At 43.4% G+C, this 20,827-nt stretch overlaps 1 protein-coding gene across 2 annotated transcripts; it reads left to right on the forward strand.

The window, feature by feature from the left end:
- Positions 1-314: 314 nt before the first annotated feature.
- On the forward strand, positions 315-19,653 carry ppp1r1b (protein phosphatase 1, regulatory (inhibitor) subunit 1B). 2 transcript variants are annotated; one of them, XM_071468027.1, is made up of 5 exons: positions 315-781; positions 12,637-12,720; positions 13,912-13,987; positions 15,279-15,407; positions 17,437-19,653. In XM_071468027.1, the coding sequence occupies exons 1-5, from the start codon at positions 668-670 to the stop codon at positions 17,607-17,609; spliced, it is 576 nt and encodes a 191-aa protein (XP_071324128.1). In that variant the 5' UTR covers positions 315-667; the 3' UTR covers positions 17,610-19,653. The 2 variants fall into 2 exon arrangements, with proteins under 2 accessions (XP_071324128.1, XP_071324124.1); XM_071468023.1 differs by having other exon boundaries at positions 321-781; positions 12,637-12,726; positions 17,437-17,621.
- The last annotated feature ends 1,174 nt before the right edge of the window (positions 19,654-20,827 follow it).

Consider the following 20,827-nt stretch of genomic DNA (forward strand, 5'->3'; position numbering starts at 1 on the left):
TGTTTATCCCTCCCTGCACCCCCCCTCTATCAGCATAAATCTCTCATTCACAAATAGAGGCCAAAAGAGGCTCAGCTGATGTGATGAGATTATTATTTTTTTTTCTGATAACAAATCAACCTCAGCTTAGATAGAAAAACAGAGCCCCCCCCCCCAGCCACCCTCCACCTCCAGCTCTGCCCCTTGCAACATCCTCTTTCCTCTCCTCCCCTATTTGCTCTGGCCCCTCCCCTCTCCCCTAATATCTCCGCCTTCTTTTGGCTCTCAGTCCCTCCCCTCCATCACCTCCCCACCCACTTCTCTCCCTCACAGCCAGATCTAAGGACGGATGTGCCTCATTCAACTCCTGCTGCACAGGTTGTGAGGGAGGGAGAAAAGAGAGAGAGAGAGAGAGAGAAAGAGAGAGAGAAAGAGAGAGGGGTAGACCAGGAGAGGTAAAGGAGAACATTAGCAACTGCTTCAAAGAGATAGAGGACAGGTGGTGAAAAAGAGTCTGTTCACGTTGATGTTTTTCTAAGAGAAGAAGAAGGAGCGAGGCAGGAGAGAGCGGACAAGGTCTCAGGTGTGGGACTACCCAGCAGTGGGAGGTTCCACCAGGGAAGGTATAGTGTTCTTCGGCAGCAACCCCACCACTCCACTGGGAGTCAGACCCCCAGGATCCAGAGCCATGGAGCCCTCCGTGTCGACCGAGGTCGAGGGGGAGTCCAAGGAGAGGAAGAAGATCCACTTTGCAGTGCCGGCCTCCGCGCCCACCAACCTGGACCCCCGGCAAGTGGAGATGGTGAGCAGGCGGTGGGCAGATTAGTGTCTGACCCATGGGGGGAAACCAGTTTTGTTTCTGTGAGGATTTAGTTTTAGCTTTTAGCTCTGACTTGTTTCTGTGAAAAGACTTGTTTCTTACTGACCATTGATGGTCACTCCGGGAGAGTGAGCGCATTGTTGTGTGAAGCTCTGTGACATTACTGGCCCGATTTCTCCACTTCAGAACACCTTTCTTTCTTCATCACCTTGTCTCTCTGCTTTGTTTCATGTTTGACAAGTTTCTTCTGCAGGGCTGGATGTTCTGGCCCTGTCTGCCACACAGTTGAGAAATTATGATGACATTTCCCTCCCTCTGTTTCCTCATGAGATTAATGCCTTGCTGTATCATCTTTGACCCGTTTAGCAAAATGACATTGACACGAAAGGCACTGTCTTGTGTTTGAAGCCTGATCCCTCTTTTGTAACTGCAGCAGCAACAAAAAACTGTTGACATTTTGTTTGATGTAATGGCCACTGTTAATAATTACTTTTTTTTTTTTTTTTTTTTTTTTTTGCCTTTGGCTGATTGTCACTCTCTCTGAAATGTTTATACTCATTTTTGACGGGACAGTTCTGATCTTTCTTTTTGGCTCTAATGCGGGTGGCTCTTATTTTAGAACTGGGGGGAAAGTGGGCCAAAGTAGGAACCGCTTGGTGCCGAGGTAAATCGAGGCCAATGGCTCATCCCCCCTGAGAGCTTCAGGAGAGGTGGAGCGGGAAAGCAAGAGAGAGCTGTGCTATATGAAGGGAAGCTGAGAGAGTAAAGAAACACAACCTGATCTCCAGGTTCACCTGTCTGGGGTCAGCTCCCTCAGTGAACGTCCTTGTTTCATTGCTTGCATAAAAGAGGCTTTACATGAACTACAGCGGCCTGCAATCATGCTCCATCTTAGCCCTGAGTGATCATCATCTTATAACAAGTTTGTAGATACAGCTGAGAAAATGTTTCCTCCATGGTTACCGACAAAGTGTAATAATTGTGCTTTATCCCAAAGCAAATCTTCTTGAATCTAGTGAGATTTCATCACCTCATTCTACCGACTTTTAAGCAAATTCATGCCACAGAACAAGTTGCCTAATCTCATTTTCTTGAGAGTTTTGAGAGTTATAGACGAGATGACTTGCTAAATGTGAAACGTTTTGCAATGCATCATAAGACTTCCACTTCACATTTACACACAAATTCTCGCTCTCCCCCCAGTTCTCTCTATCTCTCACGTCCTGTCCGTATGCTCTGATCTCTATCGTCTCTTCCAAGAAACTACAGGATATCAATCAACCATATGTGAGCTAGTCCCTCAGTTAAAAAAAAATCTCACTTCCTTCTGGTTTGGGGAGGACCTTATTGCTCAATCACCTTATGGTCACACAGTAATCAGCTATATATAGACTTGTTGGCTGGCTCTCCTCCAGCGGGCCTTTACCTTCATATAGGCTGCATGTACTGTGTCAGCATTCATGTGATGTAAATGTTTCAAGAGCATTAAACAGATAAAGCCATGGGTCGGTTGTTGATGATAGCTCCATTGTGAGAAATCGGTTGTGTGTATGTGAGTATGTACAAGTCGATGTATGCTGCAAACAAATGCGCTGGAGGGGGAGTATGGGAAACTGAATGGGCGTTCAGGAGAGGATGTGTTTATGTGTGTTTAAAACGCAGATAGCTTCTACCAGGGGCAGATGGGAGCCTCCAGGGACGCGTGGGTGGGCAGGGATAACGGTTAAAGACACTCATTTCATTTCCCTCCACTCCCACGGCAATTACTGTCGCCCACAAGTCCATCTTTGCTAATGAGTTGCTAATGACTATACCATTCAGAACTTGTTACACAACTAGTAACTCCTTAGTTACTGTTGTTTCCGATGGCATTTAAACCCCAAAAACCGCTATTGACCGAGCTGCTGGGGTCTTGTTGCTATGGAGATGAGCTGCACAACTATGTCTCCCACTGTTGGCATCTAAAAGGTCAACTTTAATGGACAGCTCTGTCTGACTGGGTAGGTTGTTTATATCGGTGCCGTTGTATGTTTGTAGATATGTATGTGTGGATGCTGCTTCGGTGTTTATGTGAGAGACGTTTCCACGCTTCCTCCCACACAGAGAAATGCTGCATACTGAAAAACAGTAACTATTAGTTTGTCCTTCAAAGGTGTTAGATAATCTTGACACCTTTTACCTGTTTGTGACTGTTTACTCTGAAGGGATATATTCTCCTTCATATGTCTGCAGTGTCTACTCTAAAAATACCCAAATAGCCTTTTCTTATTTTCCCCTCTAGTGGTTTTTAGACTTGCATATGGTCTTGGTTTTATTTATTCAAGTCTTGAGACATTTGTTTTTGTCTTCTTCTGTACATCGAAAGATGTAAATGACGATTCAGAAGCAGCCTCTCTTTCGTAAACAATCATCCATTGATCTCAGCGTGGTCCCTGCATCATTCAGGCCAACCTGAACGTCACCTTCTTGAAATTTTGAACAGAAGCAAACTTTTCTCACTCCTCAGATTTGTGGGCCCACAGCTATATTACATCATTGTGTAAGCCCTTTCTTTCCAATTAGAGGTATTCTCTCAAGACCTGAAGTGCCTTTACTGGAAGTTTTTACACTCCAATAAGTGATTTTATTTCCTCTCTCTCTTTCCACTGCCATCCTTGGCGTCTTTGATGATTACTAGCAGAGTGTCTTGTTGAAAACCTTCAAGACTAAATGACTTTTTAAGATTACCGTTCTTTAGTAATCTTCACATTGAGAGGTCAGGAGCGATGTTGTCACTGTCTGCGACAACACAGAGAGAGCACATGGTTGTGTTTACCACCCCTACCCCCCACTCCACACGCACACCAACCCTGCATCCTGTGCAAGTGGCGTGGGGTAATGTGCATAATGGACAGAGATTAGGGTCACGGTGCAGACGCTGCATCTCTGATTTCCACCAAGTCGGCCTCCCTGTGGATTCACTGAGCAGACTTCTCTCTGTGTTTCTCCTGTCTCGTGTCGAGCCTTTGATCTGACAGGAAACGGAGGAAATATCAAAGGATGGTAACGAGCGTCAGTCCAACGTCAAACAGTTCCACATTAATCTGTGTAAAACCTTATGGGTATATGGAGGACATGATTTCAGTTTCCCTGCCCACTATCCTCCTGCCCCCCCCCCCCCCCCCCCCCCCCCGGTCCTCCTCCCCAGTCCAGTCTCTGGGTTAAACATCAAACAGCGACCTTTGATGCGACGTGTGTTTGTGGGTAAACATTAGCAGTCTGGGGGACTGTCAACATGCACTCCCAGATAGGACATCTTGTTGGATGGCACAAAGCATGCTGGGACTGGGCAAGAGGGCGCAGTGATCTTTCCCTGCATGTGACAGTCAGGAATGTCACTGTAGTGGTGTGACTCAGTTTGCCCAATGACGTGACCTGTCAGGTTTTATGAAAATGAGTTTCTATGTTCTTTTCAAAGTTGCTCGCAAAAAAATTTGGGAAATAAATGATTTAAAGAAGATTAATTGCTTTGCTGAAAACCACAGGTTGTAATTGCAGTTTGGACACAATCAATGGGTCTCTGTCTTCTGCAGGTTTGTGTATGTATTTGTTCCTCCCTGTTTTTGACAGTCCGGGCGTTTTGTGCAGTTAATGACTGTGAAGCAACATGTTCATGGCCTGTATCTGTCGACAGCAGTTCAACACAAAGTTTCCTTTCACACTTTTAGTCTTAGTGGTGCAACTTCTGTGCAAGAAATCCCATTTAATCATTTGTTTTCTTCTTAAAATCATGCTCTCTTTATGGTAATTAACTTAACACTCAATCATCTTCTCTTGGCTCGTGTGTGCGTGGATGTGTGTGATGTATAAACAGCACAAAAACACAGATATATTGACCATGGGTAGAGTGATTCGTCGCCTGATGACACTGTACACAGTGAGTTGAAAATGTGCCATAATGTCCCCTGCGGCTCAGGCACTACGAAACTTGACAGGGGCCTGCGATGCTTCGCCCTTAGCCTTTCAGCGTTATGGTCAACAAATCAGTTGGTGCCATCAGCCACTCGCTCGTCGCTTCAGGGATCATCATCATTGTTAATCAAACCAAGTCAGGCCTGGTTACAGGGTATGAAGAGACACCCCCCCTTAATGTACATTCATTCATCTCTATCCACTTTATTTTTGTTTTCCCCTGTCTGCGATCGTTCAGAGAAATCAGTGAATCTGAAGCCCTTCATCTTTTAACAGCAGCAGCCATATCTGTGATGAGAGGAGAGACAGAGGGGCAGCAGTGACATGGTAGGAGGAGAAATGGGGAGTGTGAGGGGGGCGGTAAGGGATGGACAGGGGCTGCAGCTGATTTCTCAGACGTCAGTATGTTTATCGAACCGACCTAGACACCTCTGAGCTTCTTGTTAAAGAGCCACAGGATGGTCACACATATTGAGAGGAGACACTGAAGCGTGACTCAAAACTAATGGGATTGGTCTCGATCCCTGTTCCAGCACAGAGAAGACATGACAGTGTGTTATTGCTGCTGTGCTGTGATTTTCGTCACTGTGGTTGAGACTGTGTTTTTTGGGTTTTTTTTTTTCATGTTTATCAGCCTGGAACTTAATGAGCTTGCACAAGGGGCACAGCAGGTCATCTTCAATATGTTTCAGGGGGAATGGCTCCAAGCAGAAACAAGATTATGTAGAAATGTCCCAGTAACAAATTACTTTAATTTACGCAGTCAGATCATAAATTCAGGCATTTTTAGATGCTTTTGAACCTAGTGCTAATAAATTTTGGTTATGCTGAGATGCATTCTTAGGTGAGTTTATTCATACCATTTGCATCCAAGCAATGAGCTATAAGCTGCACAGCAACCATCAACAGCAGCCTTTTCTCATTTATCACCTGTTGGTACATATGACATTGCAAATGAGTAACTATAGCTACTCTGTACTTTGTTTGTACGTCCTTGTTGACCTCTGGAACTGCTCTTTGTCAGCAGCACAATGTGACAACACTGAATTCAAGTGCATGAGCAAGAAAAGAAAAAAAATAAAAGAAAACAGAATTATCTCAGTGTTTGCAGGCTGTTCGCCATGCCACCGTCTCTGCGAAAGCTTTGATTGGCACCTCCCCTGTCGTCGCCTCGCCCTGCGTGCTGCTCCAGTGTACACCGCGGCCTGGCAGGTGGCTTCCCGTCACTCATCATCCATTGGCACATCATCTCTTTTGTGTTGTGATGGTAAACCTTTCCTCCAACAGTCTCTGGAACAACGGGCCAAACAGCTACCAGCAGCTAATTACATAAATGCTGGGTGGAGGTGGGGGGTGGGGGGGTGGGGGTTACTGTGAGACAGAGGATTGGGAGAAAAAGAGGGGGGAGGGGGGTGGTTGTCTGAGTATGATATCATTCTGCCAGTGGGTGCAGCATAATTACATTTCCTATTTGGGGGTCACTGGAGAGCCCCTCCAGATGCTTTCTCCAGCCATCTGTTTATTCACTTAGCCAGTAGTGGGGTCAAAGGTCACCACAAAAGTGTTACGTGAATGTTGAGAAGCAACGCGCAGCAGCATCTAGGACTAATGGGAATTCAGCAATGCTGTTCATTTGAATAGGAATGAGCGACCCTGGACCTCAGTGAGCTGCAGGTGGGGCTGTAATCTGTGGAGCCACGTCCTTGACCCCCTTTGAAACAGCTGGAAACTGGGCAAGCGGGGTGTTACTCAGTGAGGCCCTGCTGAAGGCGCCTGGCAGCACCGTCTGTGAGTCATGGCTGAGCGTAGCCTGAATGTGTCTGACGGAGCGATTTGTCACATGATAGAGCTGATCACTGGCCTGTGGCTGTTTATTTGTCGTGCTTTCGTGCTTAAGGAAACATTTTGCCTGCCGGCGTCTTCAGGATGGGACACGCTGGCCTGGTAATTGGGTTTAATTCAGGCAACAATGAACCGTGTGTCTACTACTTTAGGCAAAACAGAAATTTCTAAAATTTCAGTGTGAATATGCTCACGAACAAAACAGCAAGTAGATATGATGATGTCGATTAACACATCTGGTGTGTTACCTTTTATCCCAACAACAAAATCTATATAGATACACTGCCATGCACAGAACCCAGAGAAGATATGGGCAACAAAACTTTTATTTTGAAATTGTGCACTTGCACTCTTGTTTTATTAGCAAAAATACATCAACGTTTTAGAGTTTAAACATGTTTGGAATGACGTGCAATGTGTGCAAAGACAATACAATGCAATGTTGTTTCCACTATTTATGCAACCTAGGAGGTACTTTATTTGTCTGCACTCGAGATACATTAACACACTAAAAAACAAAACAAAAAAAAAACACTCAGCTCATGCTAAGAGGGATCGTTTTTCACCTTATTGTGTTATTGAACTCACTGGTAGATTGCACTTAGGGCACCGCACGGGGTTCTGCCACTTCATTTTAAAAGGCTCACTGGGAGGAGGAAGGAGTGGGTGGGTGGTGAGTGGGTGGGCTGGCTCAGATAAAAAAGGGAAACCGTTAAATGATCACGACGACAGAGACAGGGAACAAAACTGCAGCAGAGCAGAGACAGGTAGAGCTGAGATGAATGGGCTTTTGAGGAGAGGGAGGGAAAGTCTCAGTGGACATACCTGAGGATTGTTAGGGAAGAGGCAGGAAGAGAGTGGGGAAATAAAACAGGGGGTTACAGAAATTTAAAGAGTGGAAACACAAAGAAATGAGAAAAGACAAGTAATTATGTCTTCCAGTTTCACATTTAGCTCTTTGTCATATTGTCTGTTTTGTAGTTTTGTGTTGCTGTTATTGTTGGCTGGTTTGCTATCCCACATTTCTTTGCATCTCTTTAGCTGTAAAAAAAACAACAAAAAACCATGTGCTGCTCCTTCATTTATGTGTGTTCCCATCACTGTGCTGTACTGTATGTTCTCTGCACATACACATGCGCTTATTTCTGAGTGATGTAGTGGTATCTGCCGGTGGGCAGATACCAGAACAACTGCAAATCAATCTTGTTCAAATCTATATCTATCCATCCGGAGCTGGGTTACAGCTGGGCCATGAGAGAGAGAGAGAGAGAGAGAGAGAGAGAGAGAGAGAGAGATTCATATAGACCTAAGTGATGCTCCCACCTCTGTTAGAGCGAGTTGACTCCCACAGCTTGACAGGATGGCCCGATGTAATAGAGTGCTACTAGACACAAGGGATTGCAGCTGACAGGGGAGGAGATCTATGCTGTGTTTCTTGGCGTCGAGGCCACCTGACTGCACACCTGACTCCCCCAGAGATGCCTGACTGTTAGCGCTGGTGCAGGGCAGAGTTTCAGAGCTTTTCTGTCTGGGCCCCTAGAGACTCCTCCGATCTAGTTTACGCTGTCCTACTGCCGCTGCTTTTTATAGGCCTGGCCACAGCAGCACCAGCTTAGAGGAAGGTCTCTGGGGAACAGACCCATATCAGCCGGTCTGCACACAGGCTGCCACGCAAGACTGTGCTGAGCTGACACACATACCTGTGCACACACACACACACACACACACACACGTGCAAAGTCAACATTTACCAATGATTCGTACCCCACACACAGCACAGAGTGAGGCGCTGGAGTCTCATATTGGAGTCATTCCTTGTTACTTAACCTCTTTGCCTCCAATTTGATTTGACAGTTATAAAAATACAACTATTTGCATGGTTTTCATTTATATCCTATGTCTCTGGACACACTTAACACAGGTTTAAGAAATCATCATCAATTTAACGTTGAATGTAATGTCAATTTAACAAAAGGATATTACACTGAATCATACATATAAAGGTGTTTGAGGTGCGTTCGAGTTTATATTCTGCCAAGCCATCTTTCAGAGAATCCAGAGGTCTCTCTCTCTCTCCCTCTACCTCCTCTTTCTGTCCTACAGTGTGGACCCTCGTTCACTCATGAGCTTTAGATAAACTGATGTATCTCCTGTCTATGCTACGATCCACGAGCCAATGCTTTTATTGAGACCAGTGCTGTGTGAAAACTAATGAGGTGCTGCTGCCTCCCGGGGAGGCCTGCAGGCATACACCTGTGGAGCCGCTGAAAGGCCACCTCAGCAGCCAGCTCAGAGCCCCTGAGTGCACAGTCCACAGCGGCTCCACTGATCTCGGTGCAAAAACAGTGGCTGCCAGTGAAGGAGAAGGTTTGGGAGATTGGGGGCATGGTGGGTTAGAGGAGTAGAGGAGGGAGGGAGGGAGGGGAATAAAGGATAAAGCATAGCAGCAGTAATCTCACATGCTGTGGCCCAGTGTTGGCGTAAATGAGGAAGTTGCATACAATATTATGTAACTTGGGCAGAGTGGGGAGGTTTTAAGGCTGGAAAATTACTAGAGTCACTATGCGTGTTTATGTCACTGGCATTGGCAATGTCATGCAGCAACAGCGCACGTCATCGCCTCCATCATCACCTCTGGTTTATAAATGTCATAAAACAGAGAAATAGATACCTGTGTTTCCTGCATGCATTGGTGTTTATTGACTCCATGATCATAACATTTTCATGTCGTTTGGTGTAGTGTTTTACAGCCGGGCTGAGAGGTGGACTGCTCTCCTTTCCCTGGTTTAGGAGGTCAAGTCTTGGCATTTCATAAGACCACCATGATGATAACCTTGGTGACATTGGGTAGGCAGATACCTACTGCACACACACACACACACACACACACACACACACACACACACACACACACACACACACACACACACACACACACACACACTGCATGTAAGCACACAATTAGGTAAACAGATCATCAGATAATGCCTCTCACTGACCTCGATTATCCCACCCAGTCATTTTACCTTCCAGCTGTTTCATCATCCCTATTTTTATCTCTATCTCAGTAAATGAACCTCGACTCTGCTCCTCTGAGTCTCTCCCAGCTTTGACTGTGCAACTGTCTCTTTCAATGACGCCTCATTAAAGGGACAAAAAAAAAAAGAAGCTTTGATGGATTCTGGACAGTAGTAGTAACTGTAAACTTTTGCTTTTGTATCATAATTTTCACAGGAAAAATAATAGATGAAGGCACAAAGCCTGGGACATCACATACATCGCTTTGGAAAGTTGCACTTGATGTTTAGCTGATAAATGTTTTTGTGTAGATATTTTAAGAAAAGGAGCAGGAGCTGTGGATTCATCCAGGGCTGCATTTTACATAAAGAGAGCAATGACCTAAGAGGAATGTAACCTAACAAAAGGTCAAAAAGACAAGAAGAAAGAAAAACTGAAAGAAGAGATGTTGCAGCTATTTTGTACTTTTTAGATGAAACTGGAAATTTGTTGTAAAGTAAAAGGTAAGTGAAATTTTTTAAGTTATTGTAAAAAAAACAACATTTGCATTCACCAGAGTTAATGACTACAGCTTATTTTAATTATTGATTCATCTACTGGCTATTGTCCCATTTAATTGATCATTAAAATATTATTTGATCTGACCAACAGTCCAGAACCCAAAGATATTTATTTTACAATGATATAAAATGAAGAAAATGAGAATTAGAAACTTGGGATTTTTTTTTTGTAGCACATTTGCTTTAAAGATAATTCAACAATAATCAAAATAGTTGATATTAATCAGTTATTTTTCCGTTCATCAACTGTTTGGTTAATTGATGAACTGTTTCTAATCTGTTGATAGGTAATAAATCAACTGGAAGAACCACAGGATTTTCTCTTATACCCTCCTGTTGCCCCCACAGCCTCTTCACAAGTCTGCATGACACGAATGCAGAGGAACAATCCAGTGGTTTTCCCAGTTTAATGGCTTTATTGCCACAGGACTCTGGCATAGGTTCGGTCATGGCAACATCTGGTGTCTGCTCACTCTCGTGGGTCTGTGTGTGAGCCACCTCAGGCTGCCCTGCAATGCTGGTAGCAGGTGTCAGGCAGACAGAGGCAGCAGGGTTCACAGCGGCGTGGAGCCCCAGGCCTCCACACCTTGCCAAGGGAGAGAGATAAAGGAGACAGAGGGGAGGGGGTTCAGAGGAAGCCCTGTGGATGTTCCCTGTCAATAAAGAGAGAGAGATAGATCAATTGAGGAGAGGAAAGGATGGCAAACAAAAGGATTAGATTATGATTTCACTTATGACGCACTCTGGCGATGGGGAGGACAGAGGATGAGAAGTGGATGAGGGTAATGTCACTGTCAAGGAATGAAGGATGGATGTGGAAACAAACAGGATAGAGGAAGCAGAGGATCAAGTGAGATGGAAATGAGAGGAGAAGGAGAGAGACAGACAGCGTGAGAGGTTCAGGGGAGACGGGAAAGCTGGATGTTTGCATGACGAGATTAAAATGTGTGTGTCTGGTGTTATCAATAAGGGTGAAGTCTACGCTCGATTACTCTGTGTTGTCGTGTTTGATTTCCACAACGAGGCCCAGCAAGCCTCTGCTTTGGCAACACGCACCTCACTCTGATGACGCACACCTCGCTTAACAAGATGGAAGGGAACCGAACACAAACACAACGCTCAGTGTGGAGCAGCTTTACGCAAAATATGGCCAGAACTCGCTTCCTGTGATGTTATGTGCTGCCGTAAACAGCGGCTCCAAGGTTCATGTCAAGGTTGGCCTCCTCCACAGAGGACACTTTCAATACCCTGTTTGTCTGACCTGCCAGCTCCACTTAGCTGCACAGTTTGGTTTTTTTAAATTCTGTGTACTTTTTATTTTATCCAACATTTACCCAAGAGGCAATTCTACATATGTTAGCTATTAATCTGTTGGAAAGTGAGTCAAAGCTCTGAGCTCTGCAAATCTGTCCTCATGAAGCAAAGGCCCCACACATTCTGCTCAAGGCTTATCAATATGGTTATAAAAGTGAGACTCCACCCCCAAAACAATCTTCTCACCATCAAACGCTCACTTCCTGTTTGCTTAAACGGCAGCTTGTGGAGGGTCTGCAGTTTTACTCCAGAGGCTGTGCTAAACTTGAACTGGTTTTGGTTGCAAAGGTCTCCACAGAAACCTGTTCAGGGTGGACACTAATAATTATTTTCATCAGCAGTCAATCTGGAGACATCATGAATCATTTAATCTGCATTTTTCACTTTAAATAAAACTATGGGGCACATTCCCACCAGCAGGGCACGATGCTGATTTCTGGATGTATGGGCACAGCTGGGCATTTGTTGCTATAAGGACAGAGAGTTCACTGTGTGCAGTGACTTGTGCAGACCTGCAGTCTGCCAGGCCATCAGCAACCTGGCTTCAGCCTCCAGGGACCAGCCTGCAGGGAGACCGGGCAGCGGAGGGGAGTGTCTGAGGCTGAATGCCGGTGCTCTTTTAGTCTAAATTCCCATTTCCATGGTCCCTCTGTTTGTGAGGGTGTTCACGGCCGTATGTGGTGCTCACACGTCATCAAACACACTTAAGACATTATGTGTCATGTGAGGTGGTCATTCATTTCAAATCAGTCCTGTATCAAAAAACTGAACACTTTGATTTCAGACATGAGAAGCAAGCATCGGTTTAGCTCCTGCTCTACGCTGCATTACTTTCAGTGTGGGCTGTATCTGCCCTTGAAATCAGAAACTTACATAATGAGTCTTCCTCTGCTCTACTGACCGTTGCTTTCACTCTGACCCGACCGGCACCGGGTGCTGAAACTTGCTTTTGGCTGTTGACCCATCAACCCGCTGGCGCTGTCAGTGTCAGTGAGCACCCAGCATGCCTTTCACCAGCGTGAACTGTCAAACATTTTTCCATTTGACTGATGCGGCTTTGAGCTGAGCATTATTAATAATACAATGTTGGCTGGTTTAATTATTCATGTGTATTTATGGCTGCCCTTTATGTTTGCGTGTGTTTGTTCATAGATCCGACGCAGGAGGCCCACACCCGCCACGCTGTTTAGAGTAGCCGAACAATCGTCTCCTGAGGATGATCAGTCCACCCATCAGGTAAAGGTGAAGTCAAAACAGTTTTTTACAAATACGTGTCTGTGCATCCTCATCTGCCCTCCTTCAGTTCTCCCCCCACCCATGACACAACAAAGTACCATTGTGGTGCTGTGATGTGTTCACATCATCTACTGGTGTTTGTAATGTTTCAACTTTTCTACCCTGTCTTCATCACTTGTGATGAAGTGTCCGTCATCACAAACTCATGTTGTGTGAACCATTGTTCCAACTCAGCAGCTTTCTAATCATTTTAAATTCTTTGAGATTGAAGTTTCATTCTTTTCCTTAGAATGAACAGTTTGACAGTAAATTCTTACCCGCTGAAGAAGACCAGAGGATGTGGCTGAAAGCTGAAAATAACTGAGCCCTGTCACAGGAATTTTTTTTTGTTGTTTTTGTGCCAAATTTTAAACTCAGTGACAAACAGGGCTTTAGAGACATGTTCACTCCTACGAAGGCTGTGGACTGTGAAGTAGACAACCTACCTATTTGATGTAAATGTGCAGCCAGGAAAAAAATGTGTTCATGTCATAAACTGCATTATTTTTAGAATATTTGTAAAGTTTAAAGTTGAATTTGCCATTATGTATTAACTGTGCTGTGTATTTACTACACTGTGCCTTCCTCTCTGAAGTGGAACAGCTACATAACCTGTATGTAAATGTGTTGAACACTGTGACTGTGAGGTTACTTAAAGTCTCCTCTGCTTTGTGTTTCGTTCATCGTTACTTCACCTGGATGTTTGACCTTCACTGTGCAGAATGATGTGGTGTCTGTGCAGAGTTTGACAACACAGACTGTTTTCACATTTATCTTTTTACGCCTTAAAGTTTTAGACGTGTATGTGCAGGAGTATGATTTTGCAACATCGCACTTAGTCTGGGAGCCAATCGTGGTTCAATATGCAGCTAACACAAGTGTGATGTGGATACACAAAGCCTGCAGTGCACACACACTGATAATGGACTCTTTAGTGCAGCAGAAGATGTGTTCAGTCCATTAGATAGACTTTTGAGATAATATTTGCAGATTCATAGATTCTGGATCTTTCCATGAGGGAGAAAGAGCAAATGTAAAAAAAAAAACATATCAGACACAAATGATTATTCCAGGTGGAGCGTTTTTATGTCTTAAAAAGTGTCTTTAAGGAGAATTTAAAGGGGAATTCTTTTTCTCTCTCTCTGTTTGCAGTGGGTCGTAGGAGAGAACGGGGTGCTCAAACCAAAACGTGTAAATCCAAACGTGTACCAGCCTCCATCACTCAAAGGTCGGTACGAGCAGCACTCATACTACAGGTGGTAGCTGTGTGTGTCGTGATTCATCCTTGTGTTTAAGCCCTCTTTGTTTTACCGTGCTTCGCTGCAGTCGACTCCCTCCTTGCTCTCCATGCTTCATAATAGCAGAGAAAGAAAACAGTGCATGTGACAGATGGGTAGATGTGCATTAAAAGCCTTTGTTTCTTCTTTATTCTCTGCATGCGCATGTGTGATATGCACGGACATATCTCTGGTCTTATTGTGCGCTCAGCAGCAGGATCTGTATATTTGTGTGTGACAGAGAGAGGAAGGGAGAAAGAGAGAGAGATTAGAGTGTGACAGCTGTGAGACACTGAGTGTGAGTCTAGGAAAGTCTGGATCATCCAGGATTACAGTCAGTTGTGTATACAGCTGTGGCACACACACACACACACACACACACACACACACACGTACACACAAGCATGAACACCAGCACACAAGACAAAAAAAACAACATACACATGACCACAAACATGGACTTGCATGTGGCTTCTTGCTTGTTGCATGTGCTTGTTAAATAATAAGGAAAAATATGTGGCAGGCATTTTTGTGCTTCTCAGCAGAGCTTCATTTCCTGGGGGGCGTCTGGGTGTGTGTTGCATGTGGAGTGATGATATAATGAGACAGGAAGCCTTGTTTCTGCAGCAGAAATCTGCCCTTCGTCAGCTTGCATGCAGGGAGGGAAAGAGAGAGCTACCTCACAATCGTTTCTAATTACATAACCTACCTTAAGCTCCAAAGAGTGACCTGCCTCAGTGCCACGCTGTGTGTCTGAGGGTGGGTGTGAAAGAGGCCAAGGTGACCCAGAGGGAGTGAGAGGGGGACTTGAGGTAAAAGAGAAGAGAGCGTGAGTCAGCGCTGCCAGAGAGAGCGCCGGGGAGGGCGGGCCGTCGAGGAAAGACAAGGGTGCACACAAACAGATGGAAGAACAGGGTGAGAGAAGGGACAGACAACAACAGCCAAAGCTCTACTGTAAAAATCAGTGTGGGACACCGCTTTGCAGTTGCCTGCCTGCCTGTCCGTCAGTGCATGAGTTTAATTGGTGTCCTGCCTGCCTGGCATGTTTTCAAAAACCCCCGTGAGGCTTGATAAAAAACTGACAGTGTTGAAGCGTGGTAAAACCAAAACAACATATCCCTCTATCCTTGTATCCTTGTGTCTGCGTCCATGTGTCTGCGTGGCCGTCTCCCTGTGTGTGTGTGTGTGTGTGTGTGTGTGTGTGTGTGTGTGTGTGTGTGTGCTGTGTTTACTTGTGTGTAGCTGTGCAGAAGATGGCTGAAGCACATATGCAGAACCTAGGTGTCTACCCTCCTTTGGAAGACCCTTGTGAAGGGGAGGAGGATGAGGAGGACTGGCAGGGAGAGGACACATCTCCCACCAAAGCTGCTGGTGAGGGGGAGGCTCTCTGTCGACGGGCCGGGACCACAACACCGCACACAGTGGCAGCGAGGAGAACACTGCTGTTTTCATTCTTTAAAGGAAAAATACACCTTGGCGTTGGTTTTCTTATCTTGAATTTTCCTAAACAGATAAGATGCATGATGTCACTTTTAAATCAGATAAATCAGAATTACTTCTGTGATTTCACTTGTTTAAAAGTTAGTGGAGTTGGATGAAGGTGTATTTTTCCTTTAGGGTTGTGTGAGTGGTTGCGTTTGCCCTTTTCCTTTCATATTTATCCTGATGGTGTCTGCACACATTTCCCACAGTTTGAGACCTCAGGCTCATTTTCTTCTCATTACAAGGAGCCATTGTTGCTTTTCATCCTTGAACAGTGTGAAAAATAACAATAAATAATAACTTATCAAAATAAAACTTAAGCCTTAATATGTTCAGTCAAATTTTATGTCTTATTGTTATTTCACTCTCCTGAATATAACACATAATATTACGCTTTGCTTGATGGTGTATCACCTGACTATCACATAAAAAAAACCATCAGGATGTGTTAAAGCTTTGAAAATTCCTTGTTACATCACCATCAGTTTGTCTGTCATCATAAATGATGAAACACAATTGGATGTAAAGGAAAAACAGAGATTACATGACAACTGGTAGATCAGAGCTGCTGTTCTCAGAGGAAGAGCCCTGTGCCGGTTTCAGGGTAACGTAAGCTCCTCTGTGCATCGACCAGCAGCACAGACGAAGCCCTGTGTGCTGAGAGACAACCCCAGTGTCATATTATCTCTCGCCCCCAATCTGTCAGAGGGTACACTGCACCGCTCTGACTGCAGGCCCAGCACCAACACCTACACTAGTCAGAGAGGTCAGACAGGATTAATAAGCAAGGTTGTGGTGCTGGTCAGTGCTCTCCTCTAAAACAGGGTTTGAGAGACAACATCTGTGCACATTTGATCACCAGCAAAGCAAAGTTAAGAGAGTAGTACACAAATCTGAACTTTTTTTGCAAATACACCCTTATTATGTTTTTTTTTTTGTTTTTGTTTTTTTTCTTCAAAATTGTAGTTTTTTAATCTCCATGATATCACATGAGAACAGCAGCATTTCATTCAGAATTATTGCTCTGTTGGCCCAGATGACAGGCGCTCTCAATAAATCCCTTTGTGGAAGCCTGCTGAAACACAAAGTACCCGGGCAGGATGCGCCGAGATCCTGCCTGGGTCCTTTGATTGAAGCTCATCTGTTCTCTCAGGCTTTCAGTGACACGGTTCGGACTCGATCGATGCTGTCACAGACTGAAATGGATGAAAATGAACTGTTAACTAATCTTCACTTGACTGATGAGGGTTGAAAACCTAGTGTCTTAAACGTATGAGCTCTTCAGGAATAAGAATAAACAGTCTCATTTCATTCTCATCCAGTTTCTGAAGAGTGGAAAGGGCATTTCATGTAAAATCACCAACATGCATAAATCAATATGTGTCTCAATAACACTAAATAAACACTTGACAAATGTCATCGATAGTATTACACAACCGTTGACTTCAAGTACAGAGAGAAAATCTGCAACTAACAGTTATTCTCATTATCTCATTATCTGCTCATTATCTGGTCTATAAAATTTCAGAAAAAAAAAGTTTAAAATGTGCAGCACAGTTTCCCACAACTAAAGATGATTTGTTGAGATATTTTTTTTGTCCAAAACACAAAGATATTCTAAGAAATCTAAGATAGATCTTAGATAAGTCTAAGAAAACAAGGAAATCCTCACATCTGACAGGCTTGAAAACAATTCATCAATTAATGTTGTGTTTAGTGACTAATCAATTAATTGACTAATTGTTGTCAGTACGAATGTCTTCCATCCCAGCAGGCATCTCTTTAACCAGAATAAACTCCACAAATATCTTAATCCAAACCTCACACACTTATGGTGCCACTGACGTCACTGGTAGAGAAAAACAAGGTGTGATGATCGAACCGCCGCCTCCTCTGACATCACTCTTTGTCTCCTCAGATCAGACAGCGACCACTGAGCAGTCAGACAAGTTTTCCAGCGTGAGAGAGACGGCCAAGCAGATCCAAGCAGCACAGGAGGAAGAGGAGGAGGAGGAAGAGGAGGAGGAGGAGGAGGAGGAGGGGGACAAGGCCAAGGCAACAACAGAGGAGAACAGCCGAGGGAGCAACTGAGAGAGAGAGAGAGAGAGAGAGGGAGGGAGAGGGAGGGAGAGAGCGGGGGAAAACGTTTGGAGGGAAGATTTGGGGAGAGTGAAGGTGTTGTTGTCTTCAAATCGTTAAAATATGAAGAACTCGGAAAAACAAGTGAAGAAATGGGTGCTTTGTGGATGTGTGAATATGTGGAGGCTGAGTGCACAAGTGGGGATGAGAGAGGGGTCGAATGAATGACAGATACTCGAGCATGTGAGCGAGCAAAAGGTTTCTGAACTGCTTCACCTCTGAGGGTCAGGGGGATTAAGGAGAGGACAGAGAGGGAGTTTGTGTGTTTGGAGTCATCCCATATGAGCAGGTGAGGAGTGATGTACTGACAGAGCAGACTGCAGACGCCACATCGGCCCAATGTCCCTTTGTTTATAATGAGAGTAGTAGAGGGGGCCAAGGTCAAGGTGACCAAATATCCTGTAGGACCCGTCCTCTCTCTTCCTTAACGCTTCAGAGCGAAATGTTGCTTTAAAGAGGGCAATAACTTTAACAAACACTGTCTCTCATAGGACCCTTTCTAAAGTACTTGAAGGTCTTTAAATGAGGGTGGGGACATGTTCCCCTCTCATTCATCAGTTAGCCCTTTGATTAAATGTGCATATACTGCCATCTTGTGGTATAGAGTAGGAATGACAGATTTAAAGTGATACTCCAGCCAAGAACTTCCTGAACAAAGTACTTTTGAATTATAAACCCTAATGTTTTCATAAACAGTCTTTTAGTAAATCCACGTTCAGTAATTACCTCTCTGTATAGTATTTTCCACAGGGGGAAAAGTTGCAGCGTTGGTTTTTAATTTCATCTCACTGTTTACTCTTCACGCTCTTAACAAAGCATCAGAGCTGTGTTAAGTTACCACATTGATTATAACTCATTTACACCTGATTCCTATAGTGATTTTTCAAAGCCTAAAAATATACAAAAACAGTGATAGAAACTGTTTCTGTCTCATAATCTGCTTCTATTCTATCCATCCATCATAAAAATGTAAGTGCTAAATATATCTGGGCTGGAGTATCTCTTTAAGTATGACCTATTAATAAGCACCAACATGTTTGTCTATAATTGTGGTAAACTTATGAGCAAGTGTGTGTCGTCATTTCATACCATACTTTTCATTTTTTTGAGCATACTTAAAATTAAAGCTACCTCTAATTTGTTTTAAAAAACAGTACCCTGCCATTTCCTCCATGCCTCATGCGTCTGAACTCGATTCATTGTGAACTGACACCCTGTTAAGGAATCAAAAAAAAAAAAAAAAGTAATTTGAAATATGTTTTCCAATAGTGTCGACTCATTTGGGATTTCTCAGTGCTCACACTTTTCTATTGTCGTCTTTTTAATCGTTCACTCATGATTTGTACGTCATGGAGCTGTTGTAAGAGCTATTTTTCTAATCTAATGTTTGGTGTGTGAGTAGCTCAGCTCTGTCCTGTTTCTACTGGCTCTATCCAAACACTCAAACACGCCTTCATGTAGCGTGCAGCACAGAGAGGCTAAACCCAGGCGCTGTGTAGAAACTTTCTGCACTCTTTTTACCACAGATATTCACTTGGTCTCTCTCTTTTCACAGAGTCAACAACAGTTTGAAATGTTTTTACTCAGCATCTGTCTAATTTAATTTCCATTTTAACTATTGAAACAGGCTCTGATTATAAGAAGTTTTCCATTTGTGCCACAGGATGAATAAATCTTGCTGTTTGTATATATATAAAAAAACTGTATGAAACTTTTTTTTTTAACCTTTGACCTGCCCAAACTGCTGGATGACTGGGTGAGCAGGCTGTGTGTGCTGAGGCTCTGCAGCTGACGCCTCCGCTCTCCGTCCACCTCCCCTCTCCTCCCAGGTCAGAAGAAAGCAACCATGGAAAGACATGTATGAACTCTTACTGCTTATTCTGTCTTTATTTTTATTTTATTTTTCCTTCCTCTTGTTTCTCAATGTGATGTGGTTGTTTTAAAGTGAGCAACAATATGATATCAAAATAAACCGTTTTTCCTTTTTCTCCTTCAACCTGAGCTGTACTTATTATGGTGTGTGTGTGTGTGTGTGTGTGTGTGTGTGTGTGTGTGTGTGTGTGTGTGTGTGTGTGTGTGTGTGTGTGATCTGAATTCATTGATTCATTAGTTTTGTTTCACTGCACAAATGCCTTAGCACTCTTAACAGTGCACATACAATATAATCACAATTATATTCTACTAAATTATTTCGACCCCTATTAAAGGTTGTGCTATTTCAAAACATTAATGTCCACAAAAAAGATCAGCACAGAATAAATTTAATAGCTGCACATGATTTACCTTGGCCAAGCAAAGGTTTATTTAAATACGCCATATTTAATACCATATTTAGTGTTGAGTGACAACAGATATTTTATTAATCAACTTCAAAAGCATGTGCCAAGCATCTCATTCATTCATTCTTCTCTGGGACCCCAGTAATGAATGAGAGCTATATAATAACAAAGCAGGACAATGACTTTTACTGGTTGCTGCCTTTTTCTCAGATTCTCTGCAACTAATACAGTGAAAGAGACAAATGAGAAAATATTAAAATTATTATAGTGTATGCAAGTTTGACACGTTTAAAGGTGTAGCTAGTAACTTACAGTGTGTGTAAAGCAGGTAAAACTATTCTTCTTTTTTGTTTTTTTGTTTTGTTTTGTGTTGTTTTTTTTTGCTGCCTCTGGATGATTTAAAATGCAAATAAATATAATATTTCTGATTAACTTCAAAACATTTATGATTGAAAAAAATTAATTAATACAGCAAATAAGTTAGATCTGTTGATAACAAAAATAGCTGGGATACCTCCGATTATCCTTTCAAAATAAAACAATAAACGTGATGTAGTTACGTGCTGTGGACACTGAAGGGCAGTGTATGCACATGATTGTAAATGATTCTATTAAATGTCACAGGCAGAAACAACAGCACACTAAATCTTCTATAACAGGGGTTCTCAAACTTTTCCACATCAAGGACCCCCAGACTGACACTTAGACCATGACTCTTCATTTCATAAGATTTAGTCTCATGGTCACCGTTTTGATCTTTTTTTGCTTTTACATGTTTTGTTTTAACGGAAAGTATTTGAAACCCATTACCAAAATACTACAATTATGGATGGAAATATACTGAAAATAAATTACTCCCCTTCTTGTTTGGGACCCCCAGGAACCCCCTCA

Source organism: Trachinotus anak, unplaced genomic scaffold (genome assembly GCF_046630095.1).
Source record: "Trachinotus anak isolate AG129_WGS33_773 ecotype Australia unplaced genomic scaffold, CSIRO_AGI_Tana_v1 ptg000003l, whole genome shotgun sequence".
NCBI lineage: Eukaryota > Metazoa > Chordata > Actinopteri > Carangiformes > Carangidae > Trachinotus > Trachinotus anak.

Excerpts from the sequence above, each read along its gene's own strand:
- ppp1r1b (XM_071468023.1), top strand. The coding sequence starts at position 668 with ATGGAGCCCTCCGTGTCGACCGAGGTCGAGGGGGAGTCCAAGGAGAGG. Across the intron at positions 13,988-15,278 it reads CCAGCCTCCATCACTCAAAG|CTGTGCAGAAGATGGCTGAA; the intron begins GTCGGTACGAGC and ends ACTTGTGTGTAG. Across the intron at positions 15,408-17,436 it reads ATCTCCCACCAAAGCTGCTG|ATCAGACAGCGACCACTGAG; the intron begins GTGAGGGGGAGG and ends TTGTCTCCTCAG.